This window comes from Cricetulus griseus, chromosome 7 (genome assembly GCF_003668045.3).
Source record: "Cricetulus griseus strain 17A/GY chromosome 7, alternate assembly CriGri-PICRH-1.0, whole genome shotgun sequence".
NCBI classification, from domain to species: Eukaryota; Metazoa; Chordata; class Mammalia; order Rodentia; family Cricetidae; genus Cricetulus; species Cricetulus griseus.
In genome coordinates this window covers 90,663,353-90,677,764 of record NC_048600.1, presented here as the reverse complement: position 1 = coordinate 90,677,764, position 14,412 = coordinate 90,663,353, and the positions used below count along the sequence as shown (strand labels likewise).

General features: G+C 37.8%; 1 protein-coding gene across 3 annotated transcripts in view; it reads right to left on the bottom strand.

Moving 5' to 3' along the window:
• Positions 1-14,412, bottom strand: part of Ssh2 (slingshot protein phosphatase 2) — a 254,071-nt gene that overhangs the window by 186,803 nt on the left and 52,856 nt on the right. For 2 of the 3 annotated variants that reach the window (XM_027426677.2, XM_027426676.2), the window contains exon 2: positions 2,385-2,465. The exons of the other annotated variant lie outside the window; for it this stretch is intronic. In XM_027426677.2, coding sequence (XP_027282478.1) covers positions 2,385-2,465 — 81 coding nt within the window. The remainder of the gene's footprint in view (positions 1-2,384; positions 2,466-14,412) is intronic. 3 annotated transcript variants of the gene reach the window in all.

The window sequence follows — 14,412 nt, the reverse complement described above, 5'->3', positions numbered from 1 at the left end:
TATGTATTCAGTGGACATTTTATTCATTTTCCCTAGTCACAGCTCTTGTAATCATTTCCTTCCCTGCAAGATATTTCCTGCTGTGGAATAATCCTTCTATACACTGTGAATATGCATACTCTCATTGGTTACTAAAAAGCTGACAGGCTGATAGCTGGGCAGAACTTAGGTGGGAAAACCAAACTGAGAATGATGGGAAGAAGGAGAGAGGAGTCAGAGGAGCCAGCAGATGTAGAGAGAGCAAGATGGACATGCCTTACTGAGAAAAGGTACCAGGCCACATGGCAAAGCTTACATACGAAACATGGGTTCATGTAAGTTTAAGAGTTAGCTAGTAATAAGCCTGCACGATCAGCTGAGCATTTACAATTAATATAAGCCTCTGTGTGGTAATTTGGAAGTGGCTGCTAGGATGGGAAAACTAGTGGTGACAATTTCCAGAATCCATTTATTGCAATTTGTATGAGCAACTAGGCTTCACAGCATTCAGGAGGAATTTATTTGTATCTAAGAATCTCCAGATTAATGTTACTGCCCACCACAATGCACAAAAAATAAGCCATTCCAGACTGACTCCTTCAGTAACTATGCTGAGGATCAGCTGGGATAAATAGGATATAAACCATTTCATGAAATATAGCTTAATGCTCTACACCCCAGTAATAATCACCTTATTTGGCTTTATGTTATCAATAGTCAGGACACAGTATATAGGGAAGGAATAAAGGCTCGGTGGCAACACCAATACTAAGTAAGTGCTATTGGAAAAGGGAAACAACTATACGCAAGATGTCTGAGTTCAGTTCCCAGAACCCACAAGGTAGCTCACAACTGTCTGTAACTCCAGTTCTAGGGGATTTGGTACCCTTTTCTGACCTTTGCAGGCACATGCATACACATAGTGAAAATACATACATGTAGGCAAAATACTCATGTACATATAATAAAATGTGCCCTTTTTAAAAAGAAAAATATATAAATGAACATAGTATCAAACTTCCGTCTAAATTAGTATCTCTTCTCTGGTAGATTAATGCAGCTCTCAGGCCACATCAGAGAAATTTCTTTGAGCAATGGATGATGGTTACCACAGAAACTCACAACTGGTCAACGTCCAGAGAGTAAGTGACTATGGAGTGGTTAGCCAAAAATGGACATCTGTATCACATCTCCTCTCCAAGGCTGGGGATATTTTGGGAGAGGGGGTTGTAAGATCCAGAGGTTGGGGAGGACCAGAGCAACAATGTCTTCTGCACGTGATAGGACCGCTGCACTCACAAACTCACAGCAGCTGTGGATGCCTACACACAACCTGCACAGGTTCAAGCAACTCAGTATTTTCACATGGAGTGGGAAGGGGTTCATATGCTCCCTTCCCAAACTGAGGAGCTATGGACAGCTGATGACTTCTGGGGAAGGGAGAGTTTTCTTTAAGGGTGTGGCTCCTGGTAGACTCAGTGGATGGTCTTGCATCCAGAAGTATACGGACAGCCCAAATTTGAGCCTATGTGTTATTAAATTAAAAAAGAAAAGGAGTCAGCGGTAGTTGTGGACATCTTTAATCTCAGCACTCTAGCACTTGAGAGCCAGAAGCAGGTGGATCTCTATAAGTTCAAGGCCAGCCTGGTCTACAAAGTAAGTTTCAGGACAGCCAGGGCCACTACAACACAGAGAAAACATGTCTCAACAAAACAAAGCAAAACAAACAAAAAACAAAAAGAAAACAAAACACAGAGAAAGAAAAACTTGTGGTGTAATAAAGCTCCCTAGAAACAACAACAAAATATATCCATGGCAGGGGCAAAGACAATTATAGTCTTTTTTTTAATGCTTTACATTTATTCTCTTTTTATATATTTTATTTTATGTACATTGGTGTTTTTGCCATGGGTGTCAGGACCCCTGAAACTGCAATTACAGACAGGTGTGAGCTGCCATGTGGGTGCTGGGAATTGAACTCAGGTCCTCTGGAAGAGCAGTCAGTGCTCTTAACCCCTGAGCCATCTCTCCAGCCTGACAATTATAGTCTTATAGACAATTATAGAAGGAGATATATTAAAAGTTCCAGTATTCAACATTTTATTACTTTGATAGATATGCCTTGAGTAGAGATTACCATGCATGTAAATATAGCACAGTAGGTATGGATCACACACACACACACACACACACACACACACACACACACACACACACCACACTCACTCTGAGTCACCTATTTGTCTTCCTATACTGTGTCTGAGTAAGGCCAAATAGATGAAATAATAGGCACTACATTAGTTGCATTATGAGCCAATTTTACCACCCCCAAAAAATTAATTAAAAAATTAATCACCAAAGGCTGTATGTTATTTGTATATGTATAAAGACATATACCTACGTACATTGAAATCAATAAAGATTTCTGATTCTCCACATTCACAGCAAAGTATTGCTGCTGACTCATTGTCTTCCAAATAAGAGCTCTGTAATACAAACAAGATCATCATTTCAGATATTCAGACAAATGTGCCTACAAGCATGAGAAAATATGCCAACCAAAATAACTGAATTAATGTTAGCTCATAGGTGAGAAACTGTAATTCTGATTAGTGGTGGCTGTTTTAAATAGAACATGGCTAGTGACTAGTTGCATGAATAGACTAGTTAAGTGACTAGAAATGATTAAGGAATGTTTGGTTAGCTCAAGCATCTTCTGTGGATTCCCAATTTGGGAAATGGATTATCTTTTTTTCTGTAAGAATGGTGCTATTAACCTTCATATTCAGAACGCTTCCCAAACCGAGGATAGACCTCTATTCACTTAGCTCCCATCCAAAGATAGACACTTGATGCTATTGTTTAGAGATAGGATTCAGAAAGTAAGACAGACTAAGATAGAGCCTAATTAGAGGATTAAAAACACTAGCGTCTCCTCATTAGACGTCTGCTTACAAGTGTTTATCAGAGCCAAAAGACATGCTCTATTCAAGTCCTTTGCCAGATGCCAGAAAACAATTTAAAACCTTTTCTTCCATTCACCAATCTCTTTTTTTTCAGAATCCGTTTAGAAGATAAGTACAAGGAGACAAAGAAGTGAAACAACTAGCTGGTAACATAGGAATGCTTTCCCCTGTGACAAATGACACAGAAAGAGGACAGAAAAGCTCTATTTCTGACCCATTTGATGCCACTCAAATGCTTGCTGTCAGAAAACTGTAGATGGAAACCAAGTTATCTTCACATAGAGCACTGATGTATATATGTCCTTATGTCATCAAGATTTCCTATGAGCAGTGGTTAAAACCCAGTCATGTGTGGCATCTACTTTATAGCTGTCCTAGCTGACACTCTGATTTTTCTGAGCAAGGATGTGTTTTGACCTGCAGAATACCTGAAAAAAGAGTTTTAGAATACAAAACAGTTGATGAGAGAATGTTACTATTTCTATTAACTACTTTGTTCCTGGTTTCCTTCTTTTTTACTTTTCCAGACTCTGATATTTTGTCTACATTTGGTTTTATCATGAAGTCTTACTAGCCATTATCCCTCTCTCCTCTTTTAGAAAATAATCAGAAATAAATATTAAAATTTAAATCTGGTAACTATAGTTTCTTTGATTCTTCCTTTTGTAGGGAGAAAAATAATACTCTCCTGGCTTCTTCCATATATATGTATATATATATATATATATATATATATATATATATATATATATAAATGTACAAAATACTCAAAGACTTCAAGAAATTCTACTGCAAAAGCTAAAGGTTTGATAAAATGACTAAAGGAATTAGTAAGGTGGAAATTGGAGCTGCTTTCAATTCTTCCAAACTCTCATGCTGCAATAAATCAGAGTAATATTGAGTATACCAAAAGTGGCCTGTCACTGGCACAAACTGAAAAGAAAAATGCATCAATTAATTAATTGAAAAACCACACTCATTGAAATCTTCAGCTTTCACCTTAAACATTTTGAATATTTACACTAGTACTCTCAAACAACAATCAAGGATGAGGACCTGTAACCACATCTGCATTGCTAAATTGTTTCAGGACTTAACTATATTCTTATAGTTAAAATAATTCATTAAGATACCTATCCTATTAGATGTGCTGATAGAATTACAACATAATTGGTTCCTAGGACATGTATTTACTTGTGACCAACATACTTAGTTCTAAATTATAGTCTAAGAACCCTATGGAAGACAAAAAACACTTCAAGTTTTTCCCCCTGCCTTCAGAGATAATTTGACAATTCTGATTCTTGAGCTGTTCCTGGATACTATGCCACTTATTTCCAAGAATACAAGAATAAATGAGTGAATTTAAATAGAGCTAAAACACATTTATTTCTGATTTCAAACATTTTCAGTAAACTGGGAACAAAATGTGCTTCCTTAATTTATTTCCTTGGTGAGGTTTTATATGTAACACCTACTCAAGATGGTAGGTAGGCTCTTATCTCAACTGACCTACTGAGATTCATATTTTAAAACTTCTCCTGTTTGCTGGGCCTTTACCTTGCACACATTTTACCACTGAGCTACATGCCCAGTCCTCAAATGCTTTTTCTACCATAAGGTGGTGATACACCTCCTTTTTTTCTTTATCTCCCCCTTTCTCTTCCTTTCTCTCTCATTCTTCCTCTTCTTCCTTCCTTGTGGTACTGGGAAGGAGCATAGATTCCCAACAGCAGCAGCTTCTTCTTCAATAGAAATTTTAAAAAACCATAGGGCCAAAACTCTGTGGAAACATGCCCCTTTTACCATGAATTGTTCAGGAAAAACAGGTTAAGATCATTGGAAAGCAAAACATCCACACACAGCAACAATTTTTGATCCAGAACCGTTTCTAAGCAGCAATTATGTTTATAAAATGTTGTAATCTTTATATGGGATATATGGTGCAAGAATTATTGTGCTTGTATAGTTAGCTAGCAATTGGCAAGCAGAAGTAAGCCTTAAGAAATAAATCCCTTACTTCTGTTAAGACTCTTTCATTCTATCCCTGATCTCTGTCATAAGTCATATGGTTTAAGAAGCAGAAAACATTTGACTATTTCTTTTCTCTATCCATCCACCCTTCTTTCCTTCTTCCTTCTTTTCTGGTTTTTCTAAATAAATATATTGCTGTTGTACTCAAATGAAGCCAAGATTTTTATTTGTGTTTTTAGAGACAAGTTCTTAGTCCTGACTGGCCTGGAACTCAGTGTCTAAAACAGGTTGGCTTTAAACTTGGGGCAATCCTGCTTCTGCTTCCCAAGTGCTGGGATTGCACTATGTGCCACTACATCTGACTGGAAACTAGGATTTTTTTAAAAAAAAATATACTATCTGTGATGGCTATTCTTGATAGTCAACTTGACTACATCTGGAATGATCTAAAACCTAAAAAATGAAAGGCACACCTATGAGGGATTTTGCTTAATTTAAAATGGAAGTTCTACTTCTAATCTGGATTTCTGAGGTAGGAAGACACACCTTTAATCTAAATCTAATAGGCTCTGCTGGAAGCCTATATAAGGATATGGAAGAAAGCTTTTGCTTTTTGCCTTGCTAGCAAGTCCACTCCTTCACTGGCATTAGAGCCTATGTCTTCACTATTCTAGCATATACTGAAGATCAGCTAAGATATCCTGCCTCAAGGACTAAGCAACTACTGAACTCTTCTGTTCATAGGCAGCCATTGTTGGATCAGTTGGACCACAGTTTGAAAGTCATTCTAATAAATCCCCGTCATATACATAATACTTTCATTCTATAAGTTCTGTTACTCTAAAGAACCCAGACTAATACACTATCAGCTATTAAACAATAAAATGTATCTTTATCTATGACTAAGATCTTCTAATCTGCAGATGCTAAGACATATCTATACACAGGTACAACTGGATTAACAAAGTACTTTTGTAGTCTGAGGATAATCTGGTTGAGAAAACTATCTCTGATGTACCTACCCCTAAGTTACACAGGAAAACCAATTATGTCAATATGTAATGCAAGCACTGGAACAAAATTCAGAACACATCAAAGAATGTTTTAAGTATTCCTTCCATTCCTATTTTCTCACCTCCTAGTTCTCTACAATCCCATTCCCAGAAGTAATTACCATGCTGTTTTCTTAGCTACTGTCCTGGGATAGTCTGTGTATGACCAAGTTTATATGTTTAGATGTCCCATCTCTAAAGAAACAGATGAAAGAGATGTCTCCTGTCCTTGTCTTAATTTAACTTTATTTCAACATTTACAATGTTTCTCTGGAACCTTTCTGTCCAGCAAGATGATCCTGCACATGTTTCTCCAGAGTCTATCCAGGTAAATGAATGGAACTAAAGTTTATTGAATGAGGTAACCCAGACTCAGAAAAACAAATGTCTCCTGTTCTCTTTCATCTGAAGTTCCTAGCTTCAAATCTTCAGATGTAAGTATATGACCTAAAGTAACTGCAGACACTAGGAGGCTAAAAGTGACAATGATGCATGGGGCAATGGTGGAGGAGCAATGGAGGGGAAGATAATAAGGTACAAGAAATCTGGGGGGAAAATGGGGAAAATGAGGGGGACTTTAATTACAAAGGGGAGGTAGGTAAATACACAAGAAAGAAGGTAAAATAACGTAAGGATGTCTGGAAAAGTCATAAGGAAACATATTATCTACCTAAAAATACCTATAATACATGTGAGTACAAACATAAACATAAATAATTTAAATGAAACTTTCCCATCTGGGCTGACAATGCTCTCCCCAGAGCCATAAACTACCTAACACACCCCAATACCAGCCATGAGAAGCCCTATTTTGAGTTGTTGGTCAGGGACAGCCAAGAAACTCCCTAAACATTATAGGTCATTGCTATTGCCCTTGGTTGCCTTTCAGAGTGGGAAGGTAAGTACCTATTGTTGAAGACACCATGCACTTCAGGCACAGGACCAGAGGACTTGAGCTGGATCTGATCTGAAAGCCTCATCCCTGAAGAAGCCACATAGCTTTCAAAGGAGGAAAGCAGCCAGTAGCCCTACCCAGCCATGAAGCCTATGAAGCACAATGACTAGCATGGCACTGCAACCCTAAGGGTGCAGAAGTGGCGTGGCAGTAACCAACAGCTTTCTAATTTGAGGCCTCTTGAGCTTTGATGGACTTATAGCCCACTCAACAAGAGGAAAATCATGTCTAGTACTGGAAACCTAGCTAATTACCCAGGGCTAGTGAAGTCATGGATCTTGGAGGAGAACCTACAATTACTACTTTACTAAACCAGCATAATCCCTAACTATAGTTCAAGCATTTATTCTTATACACAGAAAAGTATAGTTCTCACCCCCTTTCAAGGAAACTTTGCAACAGACAGAAACCATTACAGAAAATTCCAACTAATCAAAATGCAGAGTTGTAGAGACCAGTCCCAACTGATGCATCTATAACAATACTCCTGTACCTAAGGCTCAGGTATCACATTACAAAAGAGGGGACAGAAGAATTGCAAGAGCCAGAGAACAGGGAATATGTTGTGAGATATGCCTCCTAGAAGTCAGAAGTTATACTTGTGAATTTTCACCAACATGGCTACGTAAACATGACATGAACAAGGATGATATCAATAGACATGTTAATGTGTTCAGGAGACTTCAGTACTTGACAAAGTACTATGGGCAACTAAAGAATGTTGAGAGTGGGAGAAATAGTCTTCCCAAGGAAAGAGCATAACTGACTACCCAATACCCTGAAAACATACACACAAGTAACAATGACTGAGCAGGTTTTTTTTATATATTTAATACACAAGTTAGGCAGTGGTGGCACACACCTTTAATGCCAGCACTTGGGAGGCAGAGGTATGTGGATCTCTATGAGTCCAAGGCCAGCTTGGTCTACAAAGAAGTTCCAGGACAGCCACTGCTGTTATACAGAGAGAAACCTTGTCTTGAAATACCAAACAAACAAACAAAACCCCTAAAGAAACAGAAAAAAAGAATATACAAATATGCATATAAATGCAATAACAAGGAAAAAGAGGCTATGAATTTGAAAGAGATCATGGAGGGGAGAATATGGGAGGGTTTGGAGGGAGAAAAAGATATAATTACACTATAATCTCAAAATATATTTTTAAAATGCTATTTATTTACCTATTTATTTGTTTATTTGATGTCAAGGATTCAATTGAGAGTCTTAACCATGCCAGGCAAGCACCTTACTACCAAGTCATACCCAAGCTCTTTTTTTTTTTTTTAAAGTTTTGAGATAGGGTGTCACTATGTTACCCAGGCTAGCCTTGAACTCAGTCTATAGCCCAGATTCACTTTGAACTTGTGAACCCTCTGTTTCACCCTTCAGAGGACCTGGAATTGACTAATATAACATAACACTTATCATCTCAATTATTTCTAGTGCACTTTGCATGTTCATGCATGCATACATACGTGTGTGTGTGTGTGTGTGTGTGTGTGTGTGTGTGTGTGTGTGTGTTTTGCGGGTGCATGTGTGCATGTATAGGCCAAAGAACAACCTCAGATGTCATCAAGAGCATTGTCTACCTCCTTTGAGATAGGCTCTCTCATTAACCTGGAGTTCATCAATTAAACTCAATTAAACTAGACTCATGCATGGGCCAGTGAGCTCTCAGGATTACCCTGTCTCCATCTCACCAGCACTAGGATTACAAGTGTACACGGTTAAATCTGATATTTCTACATGGGTTCTGGGAATTAAGCTCAAATCCTCATGCAATAGACCAAGTCTGTTCCTCCTCTCTCCCCACCAGCCAGGTTCCGTTTCAACCATTTTAGAGTTGCAGTTCAGTAGATTCACATTGTTGGGTGACCAATCTCAACAGTTTCCATTTTATAAAATTGAAACTATATTCATTGTAATAAGTAACACATTTTTTCTTTCTTGTGCCTAGCAACTATCATTTACGTTTGTTTCAATGAATTTCACTACTCCAAATATCTTATGTAAATGCATTAATAGCTATACCTGGTGGCACAACCCTATAACCCCAGATACTAAGACAGAAAGATCCCAAGCTCAAAGCCTGACTGGGCTTACAGAGTAAGCTCAAGGACAACTTGGTCAACTTTAGTGAGACAACGACTCAAAATAAAAAAAGTATTTTAAATGAAGAAATTCCTAGGCTCAATATAGAAGGAGGAGAAAAAGAGAAAGAAGAAGCTCCCTAGGACATAACATACAGGGAAAAGATCACATGAAGGCTGAAGCCAGACATCTACAAGCCAAAAAGATAGTCCAGAAGAAATCAACTCTGCTAATACTTACACCTAACAGCAGTCAGCACACCTCCTGAAGAGTAAATACACTGCTGTTGTTAAAGTCTGTTTCTTGTTATGGAAACCTCAAAACCTATTACAGAGAGGAACTGTTTTCATGCCCTTTTCTAGGACTTGTAAGAGGCTGCTCAAATTCTTCAAACTCAGCAATGCTGGTTAATGTCCATATTACATTAGTTTGAGTCAAAGACAGGATCTTTCTATGTAGCCCAAATAGGCTGCAACTTGCTATGGCTTCAAATCCAATTCAGTCTTCCTACCTCATCCTGAAAAGTGTTGGGATTTATACACTTGTACACCATACCTGGGCCCTCTTTTAACAATCATTGTGATTACTTTCCATTCTAATAAACCAGGATAATCTCATTATCTTAAGAGCTACATCATTAATATCCTTTATTCCTACTGCAAATTGAATTCCTCCTTTACCATATAACATAAAACATTCTCAGGTTCACAGGGAATAAGGATAGACTTTTGAAAGCTATTATTACACCCACCACAGTAGTCTTTTCTGAAGGTTTTACTGAGGGAAAACAATTATGATTTAGAACACTCATACAATAGGAAGTACAAAATCAAGCACATAAAATGAGAAACAGAAACGTACTATAACTTTACATAGGTAGAGATCTTCTTAATTCAGTAGTAGCAGCAGAATGTTTGAAGGTACCTTTGTGAAGAGAAAATGATTGTCTTATGATCAAAGAAAAGTATTTTACAGGCCTCTTTGTGATCAACAGCATGGATCTTCGAGATAATTATCTGATATTAAGGACACAATCTATGACTATTGAGGGGTAATAATAATTAGGCTAAGTAAACATGAACAAATTTGAAGTTTAAGTAAGGATGGATTGTAATGATAAATCTTTCTGCCCACTGCCACGTTAAGGTCCCAAGTAACACAGAGAGACTTATATTAGGTACAATGCTGCTGGCCAATGACTAGGATTTCTTATCTGTATATTTTATAAAGACTTGTCTGATCAAGGACGCCAGAGGCATGCATCCTCTCTTGTTGGGCTCACATGGTAGCTCCAGAGAAGAGAGGAGGAGGAAGAGAGTGATTTCCTGTTTGTCCCTGCTTATATTCTGAGTCTGGCTGCTATGTCACTTCCTGCCTGGATCACAAGACTTCTCTTTACTACATATCCCAGAATCCTCCTCGACTCCTAGTCTCGCCTAACTTGCTTCCCTATTGTCCAACAGTACTTTATTTATCAACCAATAAGACAAACATATACACAGAAGGACTTGCCCCATCAATGGATACATAGAAGAATCTATGTATCTATAGTTCCTTGTAAATATATTTTCTAACTCTTATCTCTCTATATAGAGATTCTCTTTCCACCTCTAGATTGTTAACTTCTCATCTTCTATCTCTGGGCCTGGCACTTTCAGTAAATGTTCAATTAGTAAGTAGTTTGGCATGTGAGTTATTGCAATTTTTCCTTACTGTCTAAAAGCATCAATTGAAGATGAGACATAATCCTGTGTTTAGGTATGGTTAAGAGACCAGCAATCTCCATTAAACACATGGTGTTCTCTTTCTGCTAGAAGGGCAAGCTACATGAAATGCTGCATCTCATGGGCTTCAAGTCAGTTTGGAGGTTTGAAGCCAAAGGAACATCTTCACTTCTCTGAGCTTCTTAGCAAGTTTGCTTGTCAGTGGGAGAAGCAGTCAAGGAAAGCACTTATGCCAAAGTACTCTCTAACTCTGGCCTGCAATTTGTCTGTTTCATTTGCAAGGACTCTGCTGCCCTCTGCTCTACACGTAATACAGATCTGAGTCATGGTGATTTCACTTGCCACACCTTTCAGAAGGAACACATCTTTCAATCTAAAGCTTACTGATCTTCAAAGAACCACCTAATATCCCAGAATCTCAGGACGCTTCAAAAATGATAACTTCATTTTTATGAAAGTGTGATCTCCCCGCTGAGTCTTCACTATTACACAGGCTTTGACAAAATATGAGACATGGGCCAAACATGATATGGGCCAAATAACTTTGTTAGGGACTGGAAAGATGGCTCTAAGTTAAAAGCACTAGCTGCTCTTCCAGAATGCCCAGGTTCGGTTATCAGCAGCCACATGGCTGCTCACAATTGTCTGTAACTACAGTTCCAGGGGATCCAATGCCTCTTCTCATCTCTGAGGGCACCAGGCATATATGTGGTACACAGACATACTTGCAGGTAAAATACCCATCATGTAAAATAATAAAGTTCAAGGGTAAGTAAAATCTGTCTCAAAGATAAAATAACTTCATAAGAAAGTACAAGAGCAATTTAATATCTCATTCAAGATTTCAAATTACATACTTCAAATTCATTAAGTGGCAGAAAATAAATTTTTATTAGTTTTTTTAAAACAGGGATTTTAGTTTTATTTTGGGGTGAAACATTATATGCTTCTCTCTCTTCTTAGTCTTTTATTGTAATTAACATTGATAAGATTTATCTGTGGGGTGGCAATATGGCTCAGCTGGTATAGGTGCTTAACGTGCAATCTTGGAAACCTATTCAATCCTGGAAGAATTGGACAAAGGGAAGAAGAGAAATGACTCCACAAAGTTGCTCTAAAACTTTCACATGCACACACTCCCCTCTCTATGATACACACACACACACACACACACACACACACACACACACACACACACTAATATGTTGACATCTTGCATTTCATTCTTTGAATGTTCACTGTAATAGTATCTTATCCCATAGAGATAGATACCATATCACTGTAGTTACTTGTGATAGAATATTATTTTGACATGTGTGACTTTTGCTTATGCTGTATTTGTTTAACTCAGTGAAGCTGTGATTCTTTGACTGTCTAAAACACCTGATGGTTTAATAAAGAGCTGAATGGCCAATAGCGAGGAATAAGGATAGGCATGGTTGGCAGACAGAGAGTATAAATAGAAGGAGAAAGGAGGAGCAGGAGGAGGAGCAAGAAAACAAAGAGAAAAGGACATCAGGGGCCAGCCACTCAGCCAGCCACGGAGTAAGAAGGAAAAAAAGCTGGCTAGAAACAAGCCAAACTAAGGCTGGTCACTCATAACTAAGAATAAGCCTCCATGTATTTATTTTGGTGCCGGGCCCTTCAAATAGCCAAAAGAATAAAAAACAAACCACAACAGTAACTCTTCATAGATCATAGACATAATCTTTTTTTTTAAAGATTTATTTATTTATTTATCATGTATACAGTATGTGCCAGAAGAGGACACCAGATCACATTACAGATGTGAGCCACCATGTGGTTCCTGGGAACTCAGAACCTCTGGAAGAACAGTCAGTGCTCTTAACCCCTGAGCCATAGACATAATCTTAACTTTAAAAATGTCTACTAAACTCTGGCATATTTTTGTTGTCTTTCCCCTTCTCTTTTTCTAATAGAGCCACCTGTCCTGAAAGGGATAGTATGAAATATGTGAGAAAGCGATTCTCAGTGTGGATCTCAAACTGCTACCAGAGGCAGAAACAACAGCAATATTTAAGAATTTGTCTTATACCACCCCATTTTCAAAAAATAAAAACAAAATCTGCTGTAAGGCCTACAAATATGACTTTCACAAGCCTTCCAGGTGATTTAGATATGCACTGAAATTTTAGAGCCTCTAGTGCAAAGTGTCTGCTTCTGCAGACAGCACTGAAATCCCTGCATTAAAGCTAGGCTGGGGGAATCACAACACTCCCCTGAAAACAGTTAAGCAGCAAGATTCTAAATTCCAATGGCCTTTCCAGACACTGAAAAATAATCTGTACAACTAAATTGAAGGAAGAGATAAATGTCTTTTCTGTATTTAAAATAGGTATTCATATATTTTCCCCAGACACAGAAAGCCTTGAAAACAGTAAGTCTATAATGAAAAGAAGTGTAAAATGTTTCCTGCAACTTAAAGAGTGATGCCACTACCACAATTAAATCATTGCTGCTGTACCAAGAGATCACCACATTATTTTGTCCTCTGAGCATGGAGGGAAGAAAAAGAACCAGCAATTTAACCTTAGCCTGGAAACTCAGAAACCCAAAATAGAAATGCTTTACCACCCTTTCATATTCAATCTATATGATAAAACACTGGGGATAGAGACTACCTAGGGACTACCGGGATTCAGCTTCTCCTAGGTGGATGATTTGCTGTGGATGTCAAAATAAATGCCACTGCTGGTTTGTGCTCTTGAGAGCTTTTAACCCTAATTTAAAGAAAAAACTGTGGATGCCAAGAAGAAATCATAATTACTCAAAAAGATCATTTCCTGAAGGGGAATAGGAGACTTTGCTAGCCTTAATTCTTGTCATACTTTTTACTGAACTCAAATGAAATTTGTTTTGCATTTTACTTCAAAGTACAAAAGAAAAACAGTGGGAGCTGAAAAGAAAACAGAAAAGAGATCTAGAATCACTAATTAAAAATTAGTGTCTTTGGACTGGTGAGATGGTTCAGCCGGTAAAATGATTGCTGGCAAGCCTGATCACCTGAGTTTGATACCAAGCACTTAAATAATCGAATGAGAGAACTGACCCTCTCAAATTGTTCTTTGACCGCCACATGTGTGCTGTGCCAGGCACATCTACACACATACTAAATAAATACAAGAAAAAAAAAAAACAAAGGCATTTAAACTAGAAATTTTAAAAAAATCAATGCCTTCAGACACAAAGAATAAGAGGCAAAAAAGGACAACAAATTTACAAAAGTCACAAGTAAGGAGGCAAATAAAAATACACTGGAAGATTTTGAGATTACTACAGAAAAAAATCAGTTAATTGGAAATAAGAATTTGTAGTTTATATCTAAAGATTATTTAGAAATGCATGTGTATCCTCACAGAAGCATTCATACATCATGCTTAGATTCCTAAACTTGTAATTATAGCAAAGCCATAAGAAGAAAAATAAAATAGGGTATTTCTTGAGTGATGCAAAAGGAGCTGTTTATATGCACAGGTTCATTAGCTTAAGATCATTACTTGTATTTTATGAACACAAACACACACATACACACACACATACACACACACATGCACACACACACACACACACACACACACACACACACACACACACATCACACACACATGCACACACACACACGCACACACACACATACACACACATGC